The 20,521-nt window shown below is 42.4% G+C and overlaps 1 protein-coding gene across 1 annotated transcript in view; it reads right to left on the bottom strand.

Moving 5' to 3' along the window:
* LOC133594517 (cell adhesion molecule CEACAM5) overlaps window positions 1–20,521 on the bottom strand; it is a 63,167-nt gene that overhangs the window by 2,396 nt on the left and 40,250 nt on the right. The window contains exons 10-11 of the mRNA XM_061947329.2: window positions 14,894–15,145; window positions 4,638–4,922 (exon numbers count right to left, since the gene is read on the bottom strand). Coding sequence (XP_061803313.1) covers window positions 4,638–4,922; window positions 14,894–15,145 — 537 coding nt within the window. The remainder of the gene's footprint in view (window positions 1–4,637; window positions 4,923–14,893; window positions 15,146–20,521) is intronic.

Consider the following 20,521-nt stretch of genomic DNA (forward strand, 5'->3'; position numbering starts at 1 on the left):
CCTTGACGTCACTTTCAACCTGAGAAATAACAGCTACCAACCATTCACGAAACCCAACACAACACTCCAATACGTGCACCATGACAGCAACCACCCACCCACCACCACGAAAAGAATACCTACCGGAATCAATACAAGGCTATCGATGCTGTCATCTAGCAAAGCTGAATTTGACCAAGCAACCCCCCCCGTACCAAAAAGCCCTTGATGAAAGCGGATACAATTTCACCCTCACCTATGAACCCACGCCAGGAAACCAGCCAAAAAAGAACAGAAAACGAAACGACATCATCTGGTACAACCCCCCATACAGCAAAAACGTCTCAACGAACATTGGACACAAATTCCTCAATCTGATTGACAAACACTTTCCCAAAGACAACACCCTAAGAAAAGTATTCAACAAGAACAACATTAAATTGAGCTACAGCTGCATGAACAATATACGACAAATCATCTCAAACCACAACAAAACAATTGCAAATGAGCCGTCAGCCCCCGGACAGAGCGATTCCAAAACCAACAAAGGTTGCAACTGTCGAAAGAAACCTGATTGCCCTCTCAACGGGGGGTGCTTACAAACATCAGTTGTCTACCAATCTAAGGTAACACGCAAGGACATTAACACATCCAACACATATGTAGGATTAACTGAGGGAGAGTTCAAAACCAGATGGAACAATCACAAGGCTTCTTTCAGGAACCAAAACCTGCGGAATACCACAGAACTCAGCAAACACATTTGGGACCTCAAAGACAATAATGTTGAATATTCAATAACATGGCAAATTCTTGCATCCAGCACACCTTACAATAGTGGTAATAAAAGATGCAACCTATGCTTGAAAGAAAAACTGTTTATTATTTACCATCCAGACCTGTCATCCCTCAACAAGCGCAGCGAAATTGTAACAGCATGCCGCCACAGACGGAAACACCTCCTAGGTAACACATGAGCCAATCACCACGCCCCTACACCAGCCTGTACCCACCCACTCTGTGCCCTATATAATCCATGGTATGTGAATGCTCCCATTAAAATCTCCTGATGATTGAGGGAACCCCCCCTCATGAAACAGGCCTGTAGAGATGAAATAGTCTTGTGATTTTTTTCCCACACATACATATATATATATATATATATATATATATATATATATATATATATATATATATATATATATATATATATATATATATATATACACACACAGTCAAGGTTTCTGTGGTTTATTCGTTATACAGTTCTCAATACCGGGGTAAAGCGGAATATACGTTAGGTCAGGAAAAAACACAGAGGCTATATCATCCCTACAAGCCTGTTTCACAGAATCCCCTGGAGCAGGGAAACCTGCGAAACAGGCTTGTAGGGATGATATAGCCTCTGTGTTTTTTCCTGACCTAACGTATAAATAATACACAAGGTTTCTCATTGTGCCCATTGGGTTGAGTTTTTTCTTGCCCTGATGTGGGATCTGAGCCGAGGATGTCGTTGTGGCTTGTGCAGCCCTTTGAGACACTTGTGATACTTGGTTATACTCACCTCCATTTGGGTTTTCCACTTCAAAATTACGGATACGGAAAGGAAATAGATTAGCGAAGTGGAGATTGTGGAGTATAACACTGCAGTGTCCAGAGCTAAGAGGTACTTTACCGATCTCAGTTGGTTTTCCACTTCATATTAGCACCTGTGTTTACTTTTCATCATGTAGTGGGGTAGCTTCATTTTACTTGAAAGGAGACTGAGGGCAGAAAAGTGGAGACTGTGGCGTACAATACTTGTCCAGAACAAAGCTTCACTCGGTTCTCGTTTGATTTCCACTTCGAATGAGTACCTGACTGTGTTTACTTTTTGTTGTTAGGTAGTACGTAGATTAATTTGACTTGAAAGGAGACTGAGGGCAGAAAAGTGGAGACTGTAGCGTACAATACTTGTACAAAACAAAGCTGCACTCGGTTCTCGTTTGATTTCCACTTCAAATGAGTACCTGACTGTGTTTACTTTTTGTTGTTAGGTAGTACGTAGATTAATTTTACTTGAAAGGAGACTGAGGGCAGAAAAGTGGAGACTGTGGCGTACAATACTTGTCCAGAACAAAGCTACACTCGGTTCTCATTTGATTTCCACTTCAAATGAGTACCTGACTGTGTTTACTTTTTGTTGTTAGGTAGTATATAGATTAATTTTACTTGAAAGGAGACTGAGGGCAAAAAAGTGGAAACTGAGGCGTACAATACTTGTCCAGAACAAAGCTGCACTCGGTTCTCGTTTGATTTCCACTTCAAATGAGTACCGGACTGTGGTTACTTTTTGTTGTTAGGTAGTACGTAGATTAATTTTACTTGAAAGGAGACTGAGGGCAAAAAAGTGGAAACTGTGGCGTACAATACTTGTCCAGAACAAAGCTGCACTCGGTTCTCGTTTGATTTCCACTTCAAATTAGTACCTGACTGTGTTTACTTTTTGTTGTTAGGTAGTACATAGATTAATTTTACTTGAAAGGAGACTGAGGGCAAAAAAGTGGAAACTGTGGCGTACAATACCTGTCCAGAACAATGCTGCACTCGGTTCTCGTTTGATTTCCACTTCAAATGAGTACCTGACTGTGTTTACTTTTTGTTGTTAGGTAGTACGTAGATTAATTTTACTTGAAAGGAGACTGAGGGCAGAAAAGTGGAGACTGTGGCGTACAATACTTGTCCAGAACACAGCTTCACTCGGTTCTCGTTTGATTTCCACTTCAAATGAGTACCTGACTGTGTTTACTTTTTGTTGTTAGGTAGTACGTAGATTAATTTGACTTGAAAGGAGACTGAGGGCAGAAAAGTGGAGACTGTAGCGTACAATACTTGTACAAAACAAAGCTGCACTCGGTTCTCGTTTGATTTCCACTTCAAATGAGTACCTGACTGTGTTTACTTTTTGTTGTTAGGTAGTACGTAGATTAATTTGACTTGAAAGGAGACTGAGGGCAGAAAAGTGGAGACTGTAGCGTACAATACTTGTACAAAACAAAGCTGCACTCGGTTCTCGTTTGATTTCCACTTCAAATGAGTACCTGACTGTGTTTACTTTTTGTTGTTAGGTAGTACGTAGATTAATTTTACTTGAAAGGAGACTGAGGGCAGAAAAGTGGAGACTGTGGCGTACAATACTTGTCCAGAACAAAGCTGCACTTGGTTCTCGTTTGATTTCCACTTCAAATGAGTACCTGACTGTGTTTACTTTTTGTTGTTAGGTAGTACGTAGATTAATTTTACTTGAAAGGAGACTGAGGGCAAAAAAGTGGAAACTGTGGTGTACAATACTTGTCCAGAACAAAGCTGCACTCGGTTCTAATTTGATTTCCACTTCAAATGAGTACCTGACTGTGTTTACTTTTTGTTGTTAGGTAGTACGTAGATTAATTTGACTTGAAAGGAGACTGAGGGCAAAAAAGTGGAGACTGTGGCGTACAATACTTGTCCAGAACAATGCTGCACTCGGTTCTCGTTTGATTTCCACTTCAAATGAGTACCTGACTGTGTTTACTTTTTGTTGTTAGGTAGTACGTAGATTAATTTTACTTGAAAGGAGACTGAGGGCAGAAAAGTGGAGACTGTGGCGTACAATACTTGTCCAGAACACAGCTTCACTCGGTTCTCGTTTGATTTCCACTTCAAATGAGTACCTGACTGTGTTTACTTTTTGTTGTTAGGTAGTACGTAGATTAATTTGACTTGAAAGGAGACTGAGGGCAGAAAAGTGGAGACTGTAGCGTACAATACTTGTACAAAACAAAGCTGCACTCGGTTCTCGTTTGATTTCCACTTCAAATGAGTACCTGACTGTGTTTACTTTTTGTTGTTAGGTAGTACGTAGATTAATTTGACTTGAAAGGAGACTGAGGGCAGAAAAGTGGAGACTGTAGCGTACAATACTTGTACAAAACAAAGCTGCACTCGGTTCTCGTTTGATTTCCACTTCAAATGAGTACCTGACTGTGTTTACTTTTTGTTGTTAGGTAGTACGTAGATTAATTTTACTTGAAAGGAGACTGAGGGCAGAAAAGTGGAGACTGTGGCGTACAATACTTGTCCAGAACAAAGCTGCACTTGGTTCTCGTTTGATTTCCACTTCAAATGAGTACCTGACTGTGTTTACTTTTTGTTGTTAGGTAGTACGTAGATTAATTTTACTTGAAAGGAGACTGAGGGCAAAAAAGTGGAAACTGTGGTGTACAATACTTGTCCAGAACAAAGCTGCACTCGGTTCTAATTTGATTTCCACTTCAAATGAGTACCTGACTGTGTTTACTTTTTGTTGTTAGGTAGTACGTAGATTAATTTGACTTGAAAGGAGACTGAGGGCAAAAAAGTGGAAACTGTGGCGTACAATACTTGTCCAGAACAAAGCTACACTCGGTTCTCGTTTGATTTCCACTTCGAATGAGTACCTGACTGTGTTTACTTTTTGTTGTTAGGTAGTACGTAGATTAATTTTACTTGAGAGGAGACTGAGGGCAGCACAAAAGCCAGGCACTGCAGCAAAGTGGAGTCCAGAGCCAGGCTGACGCTAGAATGGGTAGAGTCCCTACCAGGTGCTAGGTAACAGGCTTAGTACTACAATTTGTTCGGTCAGTTTCTTCAGTACTCACAGTTCACCAGGATCTCGTACGGGGGACTTTTGTGAGCACCAACCAGGTTGCTGGCGACACACTTGTACTCGCCGTCGTCGTGGCGCACCAACGGGGTGAAGATAAACCGGTTGTCCACCATGTGGTGGTAAGTGTGGTTGGCGGTGGACATGTTCGTTCCGACGTACGTGCCGTTCTTCTTCCACTGTATGGAGTCGTAATGGCCGTCCACTACGCAGGTGAGCGTGAAGTTGTTGCCGTCGATGGGAATCGTGTCGTTCATCACCATCACCGACTTGATGGCCTCTGAGGATGACAAAGCACAGTTGGAGTTCACTCCAAAATTACATCGTGGTCCTAATATACTAACCCCAAAACCAGTGAAGTTGGCACATTGTGTAAATGGCAGAGGTGTGGACTCGAGTCACATGACTTGGACTCGAGTCAGACTCGAGTCATGAATTTGATGACTTTAGACTCGACTTGACAAAATGTAAAAAGACTTGCAACTCGACTTAGACTTTAACATCAATGACTTGTGACTTCACTTGGACTTGAGCCTTTTGAATTGACATGACTTGACATGACTTGCTACTTTCCCCAAAAGCCAAAGATGAAAAAGTTATTCGGGAGCGCTCCGTATTTTTCATTGTGTACTTGTCTATCAGCGTTGCGTGTGTCAGCTGGTGTGCTCTCAGTACAACAGCCAATCAAATTAGATCTACTTTGTTTTCATCACACAGCATTCATCCAATCAAATTGCAGGACAACCAACGAAGAAGACATGTCCAAACCACACGCCAGTGAACAAAAAATGATACCTAAAATACTTTCGTTTGGGTATAAAAATTACGAGGTGGTCAACACAAAACGGTTTGCAGTATGCAACACATGCGGTTCCAAAATTACTGATGGAGAGGCAACAACTTCCAACTTCGTCCGGCATTTGAAGTTGCACAAAGAACGGTAAGTTTTGAATGTAAGATAACGTTTATTGGCTAAGTAACGTGACTTTTATTTGCTGTGTAGTTAAATCAGTGAGGCTGTAAACTCACTGCTAACGTTATAACGTTATTGCAAACACGGGAATCTGTTGCAGTTCACTACCTTATTCATACTTTTTGTTCAGTGATTTTTTTTAAGCGGGGTTACGTTAGTCAATATATCACACGTAACGTTAGACGGCGGTCAGCAGCACCGCGTATTTTAGCCACCTAAAAAAAGACAAAAATAGTAAAATAAAGGTCAGTTAAAATGTATACTATATTATGAATATGTGTACCGTTTTAGCTAGCTTTCTGACATACTGTTGGTTGTTTACCTCAGTGGTCCCCAACCACCGGGCCGCGGCCCGGTACTGGTCCGTGGATCGATTGGTATCGGGCCGCACAAGAAATAATTTTTTTTTCTTTTCTTTTTATAATTAAATCAACATAAAAAACACAAGATACACTTACAAGTAGTGCACCAACCCAAAACAACTCTCTCCCCCCCTTTGTTCTGGGCATTGAACATGAAGACTCTTCCTTCACTGTTCCGAGTGGCCATGAGAGTCTTGGCAGTGCCTGCCTCCAGTGCTCCAGTGGAGCGAGTTTTCAGCCATGGTGGCATCATACTACGCCCCCATCGTGCACAAATGACTGACAGACTCTTGGCTAATTTGGTCTTTTGCAAATGCAATGCAGCATAGGGCCCTGACATATAAAAAGTACAACTTTTTTGTTATGTTCACGTATATGTCATGTTTTTTCAATGTTAACACTTTTGTACAAATAAGTACATTTGCACTTTATTTTTCAATGTGTTTGTTCTGTAAAGGAATGAGTTAATGTTTAAAATGACTGGTTAATAGTGCTATTATAAAGTGCAATGTCAGCACAATTTTCTTTCCTGCAATTTAAAATGCACTTGTTTTAATAAATAAATACAGCGTTTGAAAAGCATACACAATCTGTGTTAATATATTAGTCTGTGGTTAAAAGGACTTGAAAGGACTCGAAACTCAAAATGCAGGACTTAGGACTTGACATGAGACTTTCCAGTCTTGACTTTGGACTTGACTCGGGGCTTGCCTGTCTTGACTCGGGACTTGACTCGGACTTGAGGGCAAAGACTTGAGACTTACTTGTGACTTGCAAAACAATGACTTGGTCCCACCTCTGGTAAATGGTAAATAAAAACAGAATACAATGATTTGCAAATCCTTTTCAACCTATATTCAATTGAATAGACTGCAAAGACAAGATACTTAATGTTCGAAATGGAAAAATGTCTTATTTTTTTGCAAATATTAGCTCATTTGGAATTTGATGCCTCCAACGTGTTTCAAAAAAGCTGGCACAAGTGGCAAAAAAGATAGAGAAAGTTGAGGAATGCTCATCAAACACTTTTTTGGAACATCCCACAGGTGAACAGGCTAATTGGGAACGGGTGGGTGCCATGATTGGGTATAAAAGTAGATTCCATGAACAAGGATAAGGTGAGGGTCACCACTTTGTGAACAAATGTGTGAGCAAATTGTCCAACAGTTTAAGAACAACATTTCTCAATGAGCTATTGCAAGGAATTTAGGGAAATGACCATCTAAGGTCTGTAATATCATCAAAAGGTTCAGGGAATCTGGAGAAATCACTGCACGTAAGCGATGATAGTACGGACCTTCGATCCCTCAGGCAATACTGCATCCAAAACAGACATCAGTGTGTAAAGGATATCACCACATGGGCTCAGGAACACTTCAGAAAACCACAGTAACTACAGTTTGTCGCTACATCTGTAAGTGCAAGTTAAAACTCTACTATGCAAAGCGAAAGCCATTTATCAACAACACCCAGAAACGCCGCCGGCTTTGCTGGGCCCGAGCTCATCCAAGATGGACTCATGCAAAGTGGAAAAGTGTTCTGTGGTCTGACGAGTCCACATTTCAAATTGTTTTTGGAAACTGCGGACGTCGTGTCCTCCGGAACAAAGAGGAAAAGACCCATCCGGATTGTTATAGGCGCAAAGTGTAAAAGCCAGCATGTGTGATGGTATGGGGGTGTATTAGTGCCCAAGACATGGGTAACTTACACATCTGTGAAGGCACCATTAATGCTGAAAGGTACATACAGGTTTTGGAGCAACATATGTTGCCATCCAAGCAACGTTACCATGGACGCCCCTGCTTATTTCAGCAAGACAATGCCAAGCCACGTGTTACATCAACGTGGCTTCATAGTAAAAGAGTGCGGGTACTAGACTGGCCTGCCTGTAGTCCAGACCTGTCCCCCATTGAAAATGTGTGGCGCATTATGAAGCCTAAAATAGCACAACGGAGACCCCCGGACTGTTGAACAACTTAAGCTGTACATCAAGCAAGAATGGGAAAGAATTCCACCTGAAAAGCTTCAAAAATGTGTCTCCTCAGTTCCCAAAGGTTTACTGGGTGTTGTTAAAAGGAAAGGCCATGTAACACAGTGGTAAAAATGTCCCTGTGCTAACTTTTTTGCAATGTGTTGCTGCCATTAAATTCTAATGGTTATTTGCAAAAAGAAAAACAAGTTTCTCAGTTTGAACATTAAATATCTTGTCTTTGCAGTCTATTCAATTGAATATAAGTTGAAAAGGATTTGCAAATCATTGTATTCTGTTTTTATTCACAAGTTACACAATATGCCAACTTCACTGGTTTTGGATAATTTCTTAGAAAATACTGTTAAAAAAAAATGTTTTTCATCCTTATGTTCTGCGTTTTTTCCATAACTTGAGTTGATTTATTTTGGAAATCCAGCGGGGCATCACAACAAAATTAGACATAATAATGTGTTAATTCCAAGACTGTATATATCGGTATCGGTTGATATCGGCAGTGTTGGGACTAACTTACTGTAACGCCGTTAGTTTCGGCGGTAACTAGTAATCTAACGCGTTATTTTTTTTATTCAGTAATTTAGTTACCGTTACTACATGATGCGTTACTGCGTTATTTTACGTTACTTTTGATGTAGTATCGGCTAGAAACAGAAGCGCTGCGGTGTCGTTCTTCTGAATCTTCCTCTGTCACAAGCCGGAGAGAAGAAAAGAGGCGCGGTCTATGTGTGTGTGTGTGTGTGTGTGTGTGTGGGGAGGCATACAAGTGAAAAAAAAGAAGTTGTTGTCACGTTCAGTCCACACACAGCGTGGTCATGGCGAGCGGAGTAACGGAGGAGCTTGAACGCCCAGCGCCATTGAATCGGTGTGTTTACAAGTGCAGATTCGGTTGTGCAAAACGAGGGTTTTAAACACATGCTGAACGTGCTTGAACCACATTACGACATCCCGTCGCGCACCCACTTCAGCAATAAGATTGTGCCAGATCTTTATGAGCAGGAGAAGAAAAAACTATCCCGAGCATCATCTGTTGCGCTCATGACAGACGGGTGGACGTCCAGCGGAACTATAAGCGCTCACTTCATCACAGCAGACTGGGAGATGAGAAGACACGCCCCCTCTACGAGAGTCACCTTGCGCAGGTGCTGACACAAGCAGTGGAGGAATGGAAGATAAAGATATCCCAGTCACACGTGATAATGCCAAAAATCAAATAATTACAGAGAATGAGGCAGGACTGGGACCACAGATAGGTGCTTTGCACATGTAGTGAATTTGGCATCACAGAAGGGAATCTCAGTCAATAGGATGGAGCGCCTCTTTGGGAGGATCAGGAAGGTTTCCTACTTCCACCCAAGCACAACAGCTGCTCATGTGCTTAAGACAAAGCAAGAAATGCTAAAGCTGCCTGCTCATACATGATGTCCCAACGAGGTGGAACTCCACTTATGATATGTTGGAGCAGCAGGCAGCTATATACTCTGCATTGACCCACAACACCCTGAAGACAAATGTCACCCTGTCTGATGATGATGTGAGAGTGGCAGAGGAGGTCCTCCAGGTGCTTAAACCCCTTAAAAGTGTTCCATCTCTACTGAGCACTGAAACTTCACCATCTGTGTCAATGATCCTGCCACTGAAAACAAGGATTCTACAATCCATGGCTCCAAGTGTGGAAGACAGCAGCATCACTCCAGATGTCAGCCTTTATTTCACTACCTATGTTTCAAGGAAGATGATGTTTCTTCTTATGTTGCACTTAAACTTGTTTTTTATTCATGGTCATTGGTCCAAGTTTAAAGAAAGGAGGAATGCCTTTTTAGGTTGCACTGTTTTTCATTCATTATGTTAAAAGGAAAATAAAAATGTATGTCAAGTTGATCAATAGATTGTATTATTCTCCAGTGCAATAACAGTACTGAAATGAAGGCAAAAAGGGCATTAATGGGAGCTTTAAAAAAAAAAGAAGAAAAAAAGATGTAACTAAATAGTTACTTTTCACAGTAACGCATTACTTTTTGGTGTAAGTAACTGAGTTAGTAACTGAGTTACTTTTGAAATAAAGTAACTAGTAACTGTAACTAGTTACTGGTTTTCAGTAACTAACCCAACACTGGATATCGGAATCGGTAATTAAGACTTGGACAATACCGGAATATCGGATATCGGCAAAAAAGCCATTATCGGACATATCTAGTTATTATGAATGTGCCTGTAACTACATTACATACAGTCGCGATCAAAAGTTTGCATACACTTGTAAAGAACAGAATGTCATGGCTGTCTTGAGTTTCCAATACTTTCTATAACTCTTATTTCTTCGTGATAGAGTGATTGGAGCACATACTTGTTGATCACAGAAAACATTCATGAAGTTTGTCCTGTTGGAACAATGACCCCAAACACACGTCAAAAGTGGTAAAGGAATGGCTAAATCAGGCTAGAATGAAGGTTTTAGAATGGCCTTCCCAAAGTCCTGACTTAAACGTGTGGACAATGCTGAAGAAACAAGTCCATGTCAGAAAACCAACACATTTACATACCTGCCAACTTTTGAAATCAGAAAAACCTAGTAGCCAGGGTCCAGGGGCCACAGGCCCCGGTAGGTCCAGGACAAAGTCCTGGTGGGGGGTTCAGGCTTCGCCCCCCCGACGCAAAATGATTATTAGCATTCAGACAGGTTAAAATGTTGCTAAAACCATCACTTTTCTATCAGTCACAGTGACTTTTCAAAACAAAAATATTACAGCAAAAATCATATGGGTTGATTGACATGTTTATTCTGTAAGCTAACTTCAATAGTTTGAAATTATTTTGACAGTTAATGCCAGTTATCCTGTCAACCTTTCACAAGACTTCAATTTGTTCATTGAAAGTATAAACACTTTTTACAGTAAACAAATGGTAAAACAGTACTAAACAATTCCATTAAAAAAAAAATTGGTGTCATTATTAACTTTCTGTCCAAGCTTGTATAATCTACTGCCTTGTTCAATTGTAAAAAATATTCTGTGCCTAAAATTCACATTTCTATCACAATTATCATACTGTAAACATGGTAAGCTAACTTCATTAAAATTAATAGTCCTGTCAATAGCATGGAATTACAATTCAAATGTAGTTTTTTTGTAAGCCTTTCAAAAGAATTCAAAATATGAAAAATGAATGAAAATTAATTGAAGCCATCAGACACTTGAAAAGTGGCACATCACATCTCTAATGTAATCATTTTAACTTTTCAACAGAAATAGCACTGCAAAAATATTAAGGACATACTTCTGTATTTTGGTAGTTATGCTGTCAACATTTAACAAGATTTCTTCAACTTGGACTTGAAAGCATAAATAGTATAAACACTTTTAACAGTATAACAGTACTAAACAATTCCAATAGATAACATTGGTGTCATTACCTTTTTGTGGCTAAAATCCGAAAAACGTTGGAAGTTTTCCACTTGTATCGCTAGCAACGGCATTAGACTTGTGTTTTTTTGTCCCAACGTGGTCTTTTACATCGCTAATTCCTCCGTGTCCGATCGAAAAATCTTGTCTGCACAAGGTGCAATTCGCGTAGTTTTCACCCTTTTTGGAACGGATAATTATTCCCGGATAGGCTTTTGAATATTCTTCACGGAATGACTGCAGTTTTCTTTTCGGTTTAAGACTCGTTTGCGATTTTTCTCCGGCTGATTCCATGATCGTTCGCTCGTTTGGAAACAATGGCAACTGGTGCCTCGTGCTTGGCAGCGGTGCTATAAATAGCCTCGCGCATGGCATTCGGAATGGCTCGATAGGAAGTTACGGGAAGCAGTGTCGATTGTCATTGTTGTTACGCGATTTCGTGAATAAAACTTAAAAAAAATTTTTTTTTTTAATTAATGAAAAACCGTATTTTTTATCACTGCAACCGTAACCCGGAATAGGTTGATGAAAACCGTACTAATTACGGGAAAACCGGAGTAGTTGGCAGGTATGCATTTAACTGAACTGCACCAATGTTGTCAAGAGGAGTGGTCAAAAACTCAACCAGAAGCTTGTGGATGTCTACCAAAAGCACCTTATTGCAGGTAAACTTGCCAAGGGACATGTAAGCAAATATTAACATTGCTGTATGTATACTTTTGACCCAGCACATTTTCAGTAGACCCATAATAAATTCATAAAAGAACCAAACTTCATGAATGTTTTTTTGTGACCAACAAGTATGTGCTCCAATCACTCTATCACAAAAAAATAAGAGTTGTAGAAATGATTGGAAACTCAAGACAGCCATGACATTATGTTCTTTACAAGTGTATGTCAACTTTTGATCGCGACTGTATATACCATACTTGCCAACACTCCCGGATTTTCCGGGAGACTCCCGAAATTCAGCGCCTCTCCCGAAAACCTCCCGGGACAAATTTTCTCCCGAAAATCTCCCGAAATTCAGGCGGAGCTGGAGGCCACGCCCCCTCCAGCTGCATGCGGACCTGAGTGACGTGTTGACAACACACAACAACAGCGTCTACCGTAAAGCAGTTCGTCTGCCGTAAACAGCAATGTTGTGACACTCTTAAACAGGACAATACTGCCATCTACTGTACATGCATATGTGACCCACCCATAATGTGTCACATTTTTGTGTTGATTTATTTATTTTATTTTGTGGTTTGAATTCGTTTTTGGAGCTGTCATTACACATTTATCAGTATTCACATTGGTCAGTAGGGGGCAGTAGGGCGTTTTTTCCCAATTGAATGCTATCACCTGCAGACCGGAAGTGTCTTGTCATTCTGATGAGCGCGACCAGTCTGTGAACAATTGAAACATCCTGTGTGCTTTTTCCTCCTGTATAACAGGTTAGTTTTGGTGAATCAACTCACTGAATAATATCCATGTGATCTTTATAAGTTTAAGTACACATTCTGATGGTGGAGCCTAACTCTAAAGTGTTTGTGAGTTGTAGTTTGTATTTGTGAATGAATCCAGTGCACAGCTGCAGTAATCAATACAAAATGGCGACGTGAGTGCGCACTGTTTATATAGGAACTTCTGATCCTAATTCAGACTCCCTAATTAGAGCTCCCATTTTCTTATTGACTTTATAATGTATATTTGTATAATGTGTGTGTTCTGAAATAGTGACAGAGAATAGAACAAGGATGGACAATTCAATCCTTAACTCAACAATGAGTAGACGAGTGTTATGTGTGTGTATATGTGTAAATAAATGATCACTGAAATTCAAGTATTTCTTTTATTTATTTATATATATATATATATATATATATATATATATATATATATATATATATATATATACATATATATATATATATATATATATATATATATATATATGTATGTAATAAAAAAAAAAAAATATATATATATATATATACACCGTATTTTCCGCACTATTAGCCGCACCTAAAAACCACAAATTTACTCAAAAGCTGACAGTGCGGCTTATAACCCGGTGCGCTTTATATATGGATTAATATTAAGATTCATTTTCATAAAGTTTCGGTCTCGCAACTACGGTAAACAGCCGCCATCTTTTTTCCCCGTAGAAGAGGAAGTGCTTCTTCTTCTACGCAAGCAACCGCCAAGGTAAGCACCCGCCCCCATAGAACAGGAAGCGCTTCTTCTTCTACTGTAAGCAACCACCCGCCCGCGTAGAAGAAGAAGAAGCGCGCGGATATTACGTTTCATTTCCTTTGTGTGTTTACATCTGTAAAGACCACAAAATGGCTCCTACTAAGCGACAGGTTTCCAAGACGCAATCTCTCCATCCGCACACGGACTACTATTTCACAGCAACTGCCTAAAGACTTTCAAGAAAAGCTGGCTACTTTCCGTGCATATTGTAAAAACAAGATAGCTGAAAAAAAGATCCGGCCAGAGAACATTATCAACATGGACGAGGTTCCACTGACTTTTGATATTCCTGTGAACCGCACTGTGGATACAACGGGAGCACGTACGGTGAATATTCGCACCACAGGGAATGAGAAGTCATCCTTCACTGTGGTTCTAGCTTACCATGCTAATGGCCAGAAACTTCCACCCATGGTGATATTCAAAAGGAAGACCTTGCCAAAAGAGACCTTTCCAGCCGGCGTCATCATAAAAGCTAACTCGAAAGGATGGATGGATGAAGAAAAGATGAGCGAGTGGTTAAGGTAAGTTTACGCGAAGAGGCCGGGTGGCTTTTTTCACGCAGCTCCGTCCATGTTGATATACGACTCCATGCGCGCCCACATCACGCTGGTTTTTAATATATTATTAAAGTTTGACTGACCTATCTGACTGTTTTTTTGACATTCCTTTAGCGCAGTTAGATGCGGCTTATAACACGGGGCGGCTTATAGGTGGACAAAGTTTTGAAATATGCCGTTCATTGAAGGCGCGGCTTATAACCCAGGGCGCCTTATGGTGCGGAAAATACGGTATATAGCTAGAATTCACTGAAAGTCAAGTATTTCTTATATATATATATATCTTAACCACGCCCCCCCACCCACCCCCCACCTCCCGAAATCGGAGGTCTCAAGGTTGGCAAGTATAGTGTATACTTACAGCATATACGACATCGGTGGAGGTGTTTGGATGTTTTTTGGAGCGCTGTATAGGCGGAATAGAGCGACTTACATTGGCTGCATTGTTAGCTGACGTTTGCTACTGTTTATTTACGAGTTAGAATGCATAAAAAAAGAACAATATAAATGTGTTCTTGTCTTACATAAGGATTGTGAATGTGCAGATCCCCTTTAAACATGAATGGAGAGCTGAAAGTCGACGCGGGTTGTTACACTGTCAGTGATCAGGTCAGTGCAAAGACAATTTCACTTTAAAATACTTTTTAAGAAGATAAACGACATGCATTCAAATAAAACATTTCAAAAAGGTTAGTGCAGGAATGATGGAGCAATCCTGGATTCTCACCTTTGACCGTGAGCGTCAGGGACTTGGTGCTGTTCATTTTCGACACCGGGTTTTGGGCCATGCAGGTGTAATTTCCACTCATATTCAAAGATAGAGAACTTGACACAAACATGGAGCTATTGGCCACAATGGAGCCATTGTACAACCAGTAGAAGTGGCTGGCGGGCACCGACACGGCGGAGCAGGAGAAGTTTACAGATTGTCCCTCCACGGCCAACGGTGGCCCATAAGCCATTAGAGTTTCCGGTCCAACTGCAACGAAAACATATTGTATATCAGTGTCGATAAGTTGCCCTTTAGAGGGTGTGGAGGGAAACATATTTTCTCATTTAAGTTAGCAGTAGAATTTACTGAGTAGATCTAGATTAGCAGAACATGTGATATCTAACAGCAGTGAATTGAATCATAATCAAACAAAAGAAAATTTGTTTCGATGTCTTTCAATGTACAATCATTTTCTGGAAAGTAAAAAAAACACCCGGTGGCATATGACATCTTTGTAACAGTCATGGTATCTGTAGAGCTGGTGACCTTTATGTTGGAGTTCAATAAGAGAGTGTTGCCACAAATCTACTATACCAAAGGCTAATTGGTACACAAGAGGTAGCGATAACATACACACTATTCATGTGTATGTATGCATTGAGGTAGCAGGAAAGATCCTGGCCAGAATTCTGCTAAACCGCCTGACGTAACATCTCGAACACAAAGACCTCCTACCGGAGAGCCAATGCGGATTCAGGCAGGGTCGTGGTACAGTGGACATGATCTTCGCCGCTTGCCAACTCCAAGAGACGTGCAGAGAACAGAACGTCACTCTATACTCAACCTTTGTAGATCTGACCAAGGCCTTCGACACTGTCAGCCGAGAGGGCCTCTGGAAGATCATGACCAAGTTTGGCTGCTCTAACATCTTCATAAACATGGTCCGTGAATTCCATGATGGAATGCAGGCACAAGTCCAAGACAACGGCGCATCATCTGAGCCTTTCCATGTAGAAAATGGAGTCAAACAAGGCTGTGTTCTGGCACCCACTCTGTTCAGTATGATGTTCTCAGCCATGCTGACAGATGCTTTCCGGTCTGGGGACATGAGGATAGACCTGCGCTACCGCACTGATGGCAAGCTGTTTAATCTGCGAAGACTCCAGGCAAAGACAAAAGTACAGACCACCAAGGTTCACGACTTTCTCTTTGCGGACGACTGTGCCCTGAATGCTTCCAACGAGCTGGAAATGCAACGGAGCATGAACAACTTTGCCACAGCATGCTCAGACTTTGGACTCACCATCAGTACAAAGAAAACAGTTGTTATGCATCAAACTGCTCCTGGAGACCCGTACGCTGAGCCCCTCGTCAGCGTAAATGGTGAGAACCTCAAAGCTGCTGAAAAGTTTGTCTACCTGGGTAGCACCTTGTCACGCGTGGGCAACATCGACGAGGAGGTCATGCATAGGATTGCGCATGGAAGTGCTGTATTTGGCCGACTCCGCAGTTCTGTCTGGGAGCGCAGAGGGCTTAGCCTACGGACCAAACTTAAGGTCTACCGTGCTGTTGTCCTACCCGCCCTGCTGTATGCCTGTGAGACCTGGACTGTATACAGCCGGCATGCTAAACAGCTTAACGCCTTCCACATGAGATCCCTCAGGAGGCTGCTCAACATCAGGTGGCAGGACAAGATCCCAGACACCGAGGTCCTCCTCAGGGCTGAGATGGATAGCATCTATGCCATCCTCAAGCGTTTCCAGCTGAGATGGGCTGGCCATGTCTGCCGCATGTCCGATGAACGCCTACCAAAAATGCTCCTGTACGGTGAACTGCACCATGGAAAGCGCTCACGCGGCGGACAGCGGAAACGCTTTAAGGACACCTTGAAGGCCAGTCTCAAGGGCTGTGGTCTGGACCCAGAGACATGGGAAGCCGATGCCCAACACCGTTCAAACTGGCGCTCTGCAGTCTGGCATGGTGTTGCAGACTTCGAGGAAAAACGCATCCATGAAGCCGAACAGAAGCGACAGCTCCGCAAGACCAGAGACAGTTCCTCCCTCTCTGCCAGCCACCCCCCAGCCATAACCTGCCCTCACTGCAGCCGGTCATTCCGCGCAAGGATTGGCCTCATCAGCCATCTTCGCACACACAAATCAACGTGAAGTCACCTGGTCATCTTCGAAAACGAAGGACGAACATGATACCAAAGGCTAACTGGTACACAAGAGGTAGCGATAACATACACACTAATCGTGTGTATGTATGCATTTCAATAAGGAATAAATTAGATTTAAAAATAATACCTAATGAATATGTATGTCACTCAATGTATTATTTTTGCAGTTAAGTATAATTATTTAGATGTTGAAAAAGTATGTTACACCATTTGATATTCTCATAAATATGATGAAAAAAAAGAAGAATAAAATACATAAGCACAAATAAAGGCATCTCTAAAACCAGCCCCTCGTAGTATAGAATAACACCGCATGACGATAACGATAGATAAACAATTGGTGTCCAATTCTCGGTGAAGTTAAGTATATAAACGCCCTAAATGCTAAATTAAAAAAATTACTAAATAAAATAAAACATAAAAATTATGCATACATAACTATATTAGTCGCTAGGTGACAGCAAACTATAGCTTGTATATACTGAAAAATATAAATAAATGTTAAGATTTATAATAATACTAGGGCTGCAACAACTAATCGATTAAATAGATAAAAATCGATTCTAAAAATAGTTGGCGATTAATTTAGTCATCGATTCGTTGGATCTATGCTATGCGCATGCGCAGAGGCAATTTATTTATTTATTTATTTTTATTTTTATTTTTTATAAACCTTTATTTATAAACTGCAACATGTACAAACAGCTGAGAAACAATAATTAAAATAAGTATGGTGCCAGTATGCTGTTTTTTCCCCCAATAAAATACTGGAAAGGATAGAAATGTAGTTTGTCTCTTTTATCCGATTATTAATCGATTAATTGAAGTAATAATCGACAGATTAATCGATTATCAAATGAATTGTTAGTTGCAGCCCTAAATAATACCATCTAAAATAACTGCAATAAACAATCATATTGATATATTTAATGATTACAAAAATAGTTAAAATATGTGATATGATCAGGAGGCAAACTTGATTTTTTTAAAAAACTAGTTTGATAAAACTTGATTTTTTTTTAAAAACTAGTTTGATAAAACTTGATTTTTTAAAAAAAACTAGTTTGATAAAACTAGTTGGACACTCGGGTGAAGAGAGGGGCGGAGCTTTCTACCGATCACCACCTGGTGGTGAGTTGGCTGCGATGGTGGGGGAGGATGCCGGACAGACCTGGCAGGCCCAAACGCATTGTGAGGGTTTGCTGGGAACGTCTGGCAGAGTCTCCTGTCAGAGAGAGTTTCAATTCCCACCTCCGGAAGAACTTTGAACATGTCACGAGGGAGGTGCTGGACATTGAGTCCGAGTGGACAATGTTCCGTACCTCTATTGTCGAGGCGGCCGATTGGAGCTGTGGCCGCAAGGTGGTTGGTGCCTGTCGTGGCGGTAATCCTAGAACCCGTTGGTGGACGCCGGCGGTGAGGGATGCCGTCAGGCTGAAGAAGGAGTCCTATCGGGTTCTTTTGGCTCATGGGACTCCTGAGGCAGCAGACAGGTACCGACAGGCCAAGCGGTGTGCGGCTTCAGCGGTCGCGGAGGCAAAAACTCGGACATGGGAGGAGTTCGGGGAGGCCATGGAAAAAGACTTCCGGACGGCTTCGAAGCAATTCTGGACCACCATCCGCCGCCTCAGGAAGGGGAAGCAGTGCAGTGTCAACACCGTGTATGGTGGGGATGGTGCTCTGCTGACTTCGACTGCGGATGTTGTGGATCGGTGGAGGGAATACTTCGAAGACCTCCTCAATCCTACCAGCACGTCTTCCTATAAGGAAGCAGGGCCTGGGGAATCTGTGGTGGGCTCTCCTATTTCTGGGGCTGAGGTTGCCGAGGTAGTTAAAAAGCTCCTTGGTGGCAAGGCCCCGGGGGTGGATGAGATCCGCCCGGAGTTCCTTAAGGCTCTGGATGTTGTGGGGCTGTCTTGGTTGACAAGACTTTGCAACATCGCGTGGACATCGGGGGCGGTACCTCTGGATTGGCAGACCGGGGTGGTGGTTCCTCTCTTTAAGAAGGGGAACCGGAGGGTGTGTTCCAACTATCGTGGGATCACACTCCTCAGCCTTCCCGGTAAGGTCTATTCAGGTGTACTGGAGAGGAGGCTACGCCGGATAGTCGAACCTCGGATTCAGGAGGAACAGTGTGGTTTTCGTCCTGGTCGTGGAACTGTGGACCAGCTCTATACTCTCGGCAGGGTCCTTGAGGGTGCATGGGAGTTTGCCCAACCAGTCTACATGTGCTTTGTGGACTTGGAGAAGGCATTCGACCGTGTACCCCGGGAAGTCCTGTGGGGAGTGCTCAGAGAGTATGGGGTAACGGACTGTCTTATTGTGGCAGTTCGCTCCCTGTATAATCAGTGTCAGAGCTTGGTCCGCATTGCCGGCAGTAAGTCGGACACGTTTCCAGTGAGGGTTGGACTCCGCCAAGGCTGCCCTTTGTCACCGATTCTGTTCATAACCTTTATGGACAGAATTTCTAGGCGCAGTCAGGGTGTTGAGGGGATCTGGTTTGGTGGCTGCAGGATTAGGTCTCTGCTATTTGCAGATGATGTGGTCCTGATGGCTTCCTCCGGCCAAGATCTTCAGCTCTCACTGGATCGGTTCGCAGCCGAGTGTGAAGCGACTGGGATGGGAATCAGCACCTCCAAGTCCGAGTCCATGGTTCTCTCCCGGAAAAGGGTGGAGTGCCATCTCCGGGTTGGGGAGGAGATCTTGCCCCAAGTGGAGGAGTTCAAGTACCTCGGAGTCTTGTTCACGAGTGGGGGAAGAGTTGATCGTGAGATCGACAGGCGAATCGGTGCGGCGTCTTCAGTAATGCGGACGCTGTATCGATCCGTTGTGGTGAAGAAGGAGCTGAGCCGGAAGGCAAAGCTCTCAATTTACCGGTCGATCTACGTTCCCATCCTCACCTATGGTCATGAGCTTTGGGTCATGACCGAAAGGACAAGATCACGGGTACAAGCGGCCGAAATGAGTTTCCTCCGCCGAGTGGCGGGGCTCTCCCTTAGAGATAGGGTGAGAAGCTCTGTCATTCGGGGGGAGCTCAAAGTAAAGCCGCTGCTCCTCCACATGGAGAGGAGCCAGATGAGGTGGTTCGGGCATCTGGTCAGGATGCCACCCGAACGCCTCCCTAGGAAGGTGTTTCGGGCACGTCCGACCGGTAGGAGGCCACGGGGAAGACCCAGGACACGCTGGGAAGACTATCTCTCCCGGCTGGCCTGGGAACGCCTCGGGATCCCCCGGGAGGAGCTGGACGAAGTGGCTGGGGAGAGGGAAGTCTGGGCTTCCCTGCTTAAGCTGCTGCCCCCGCGACCCGACCTCGGATAAGCGGAAGAAGATGGATGGATGGATGGAGTTTGATAAAACTTGATTTTTTTTTAAAAACTAGTTTGATAAAACTTGATTTTTTTTAAAAACTAGTTTGATAAAACTTGATTTTTTTTTTTAAAACTAGTTTGATAAAACTTGATTTT

The sequence above is a fragment of the Nerophis lumbriciformis genome, linkage group LG04, assembly GCF_033978685.3.
Source record: "Nerophis lumbriciformis linkage group LG04, RoL_Nlum_v2.1, whole genome shotgun sequence".
Classification (NCBI taxonomy): Eukaryota; Metazoa; Chordata; class Actinopteri; order Syngnathiformes; family Syngnathidae; genus Nerophis; species Nerophis lumbriciformis.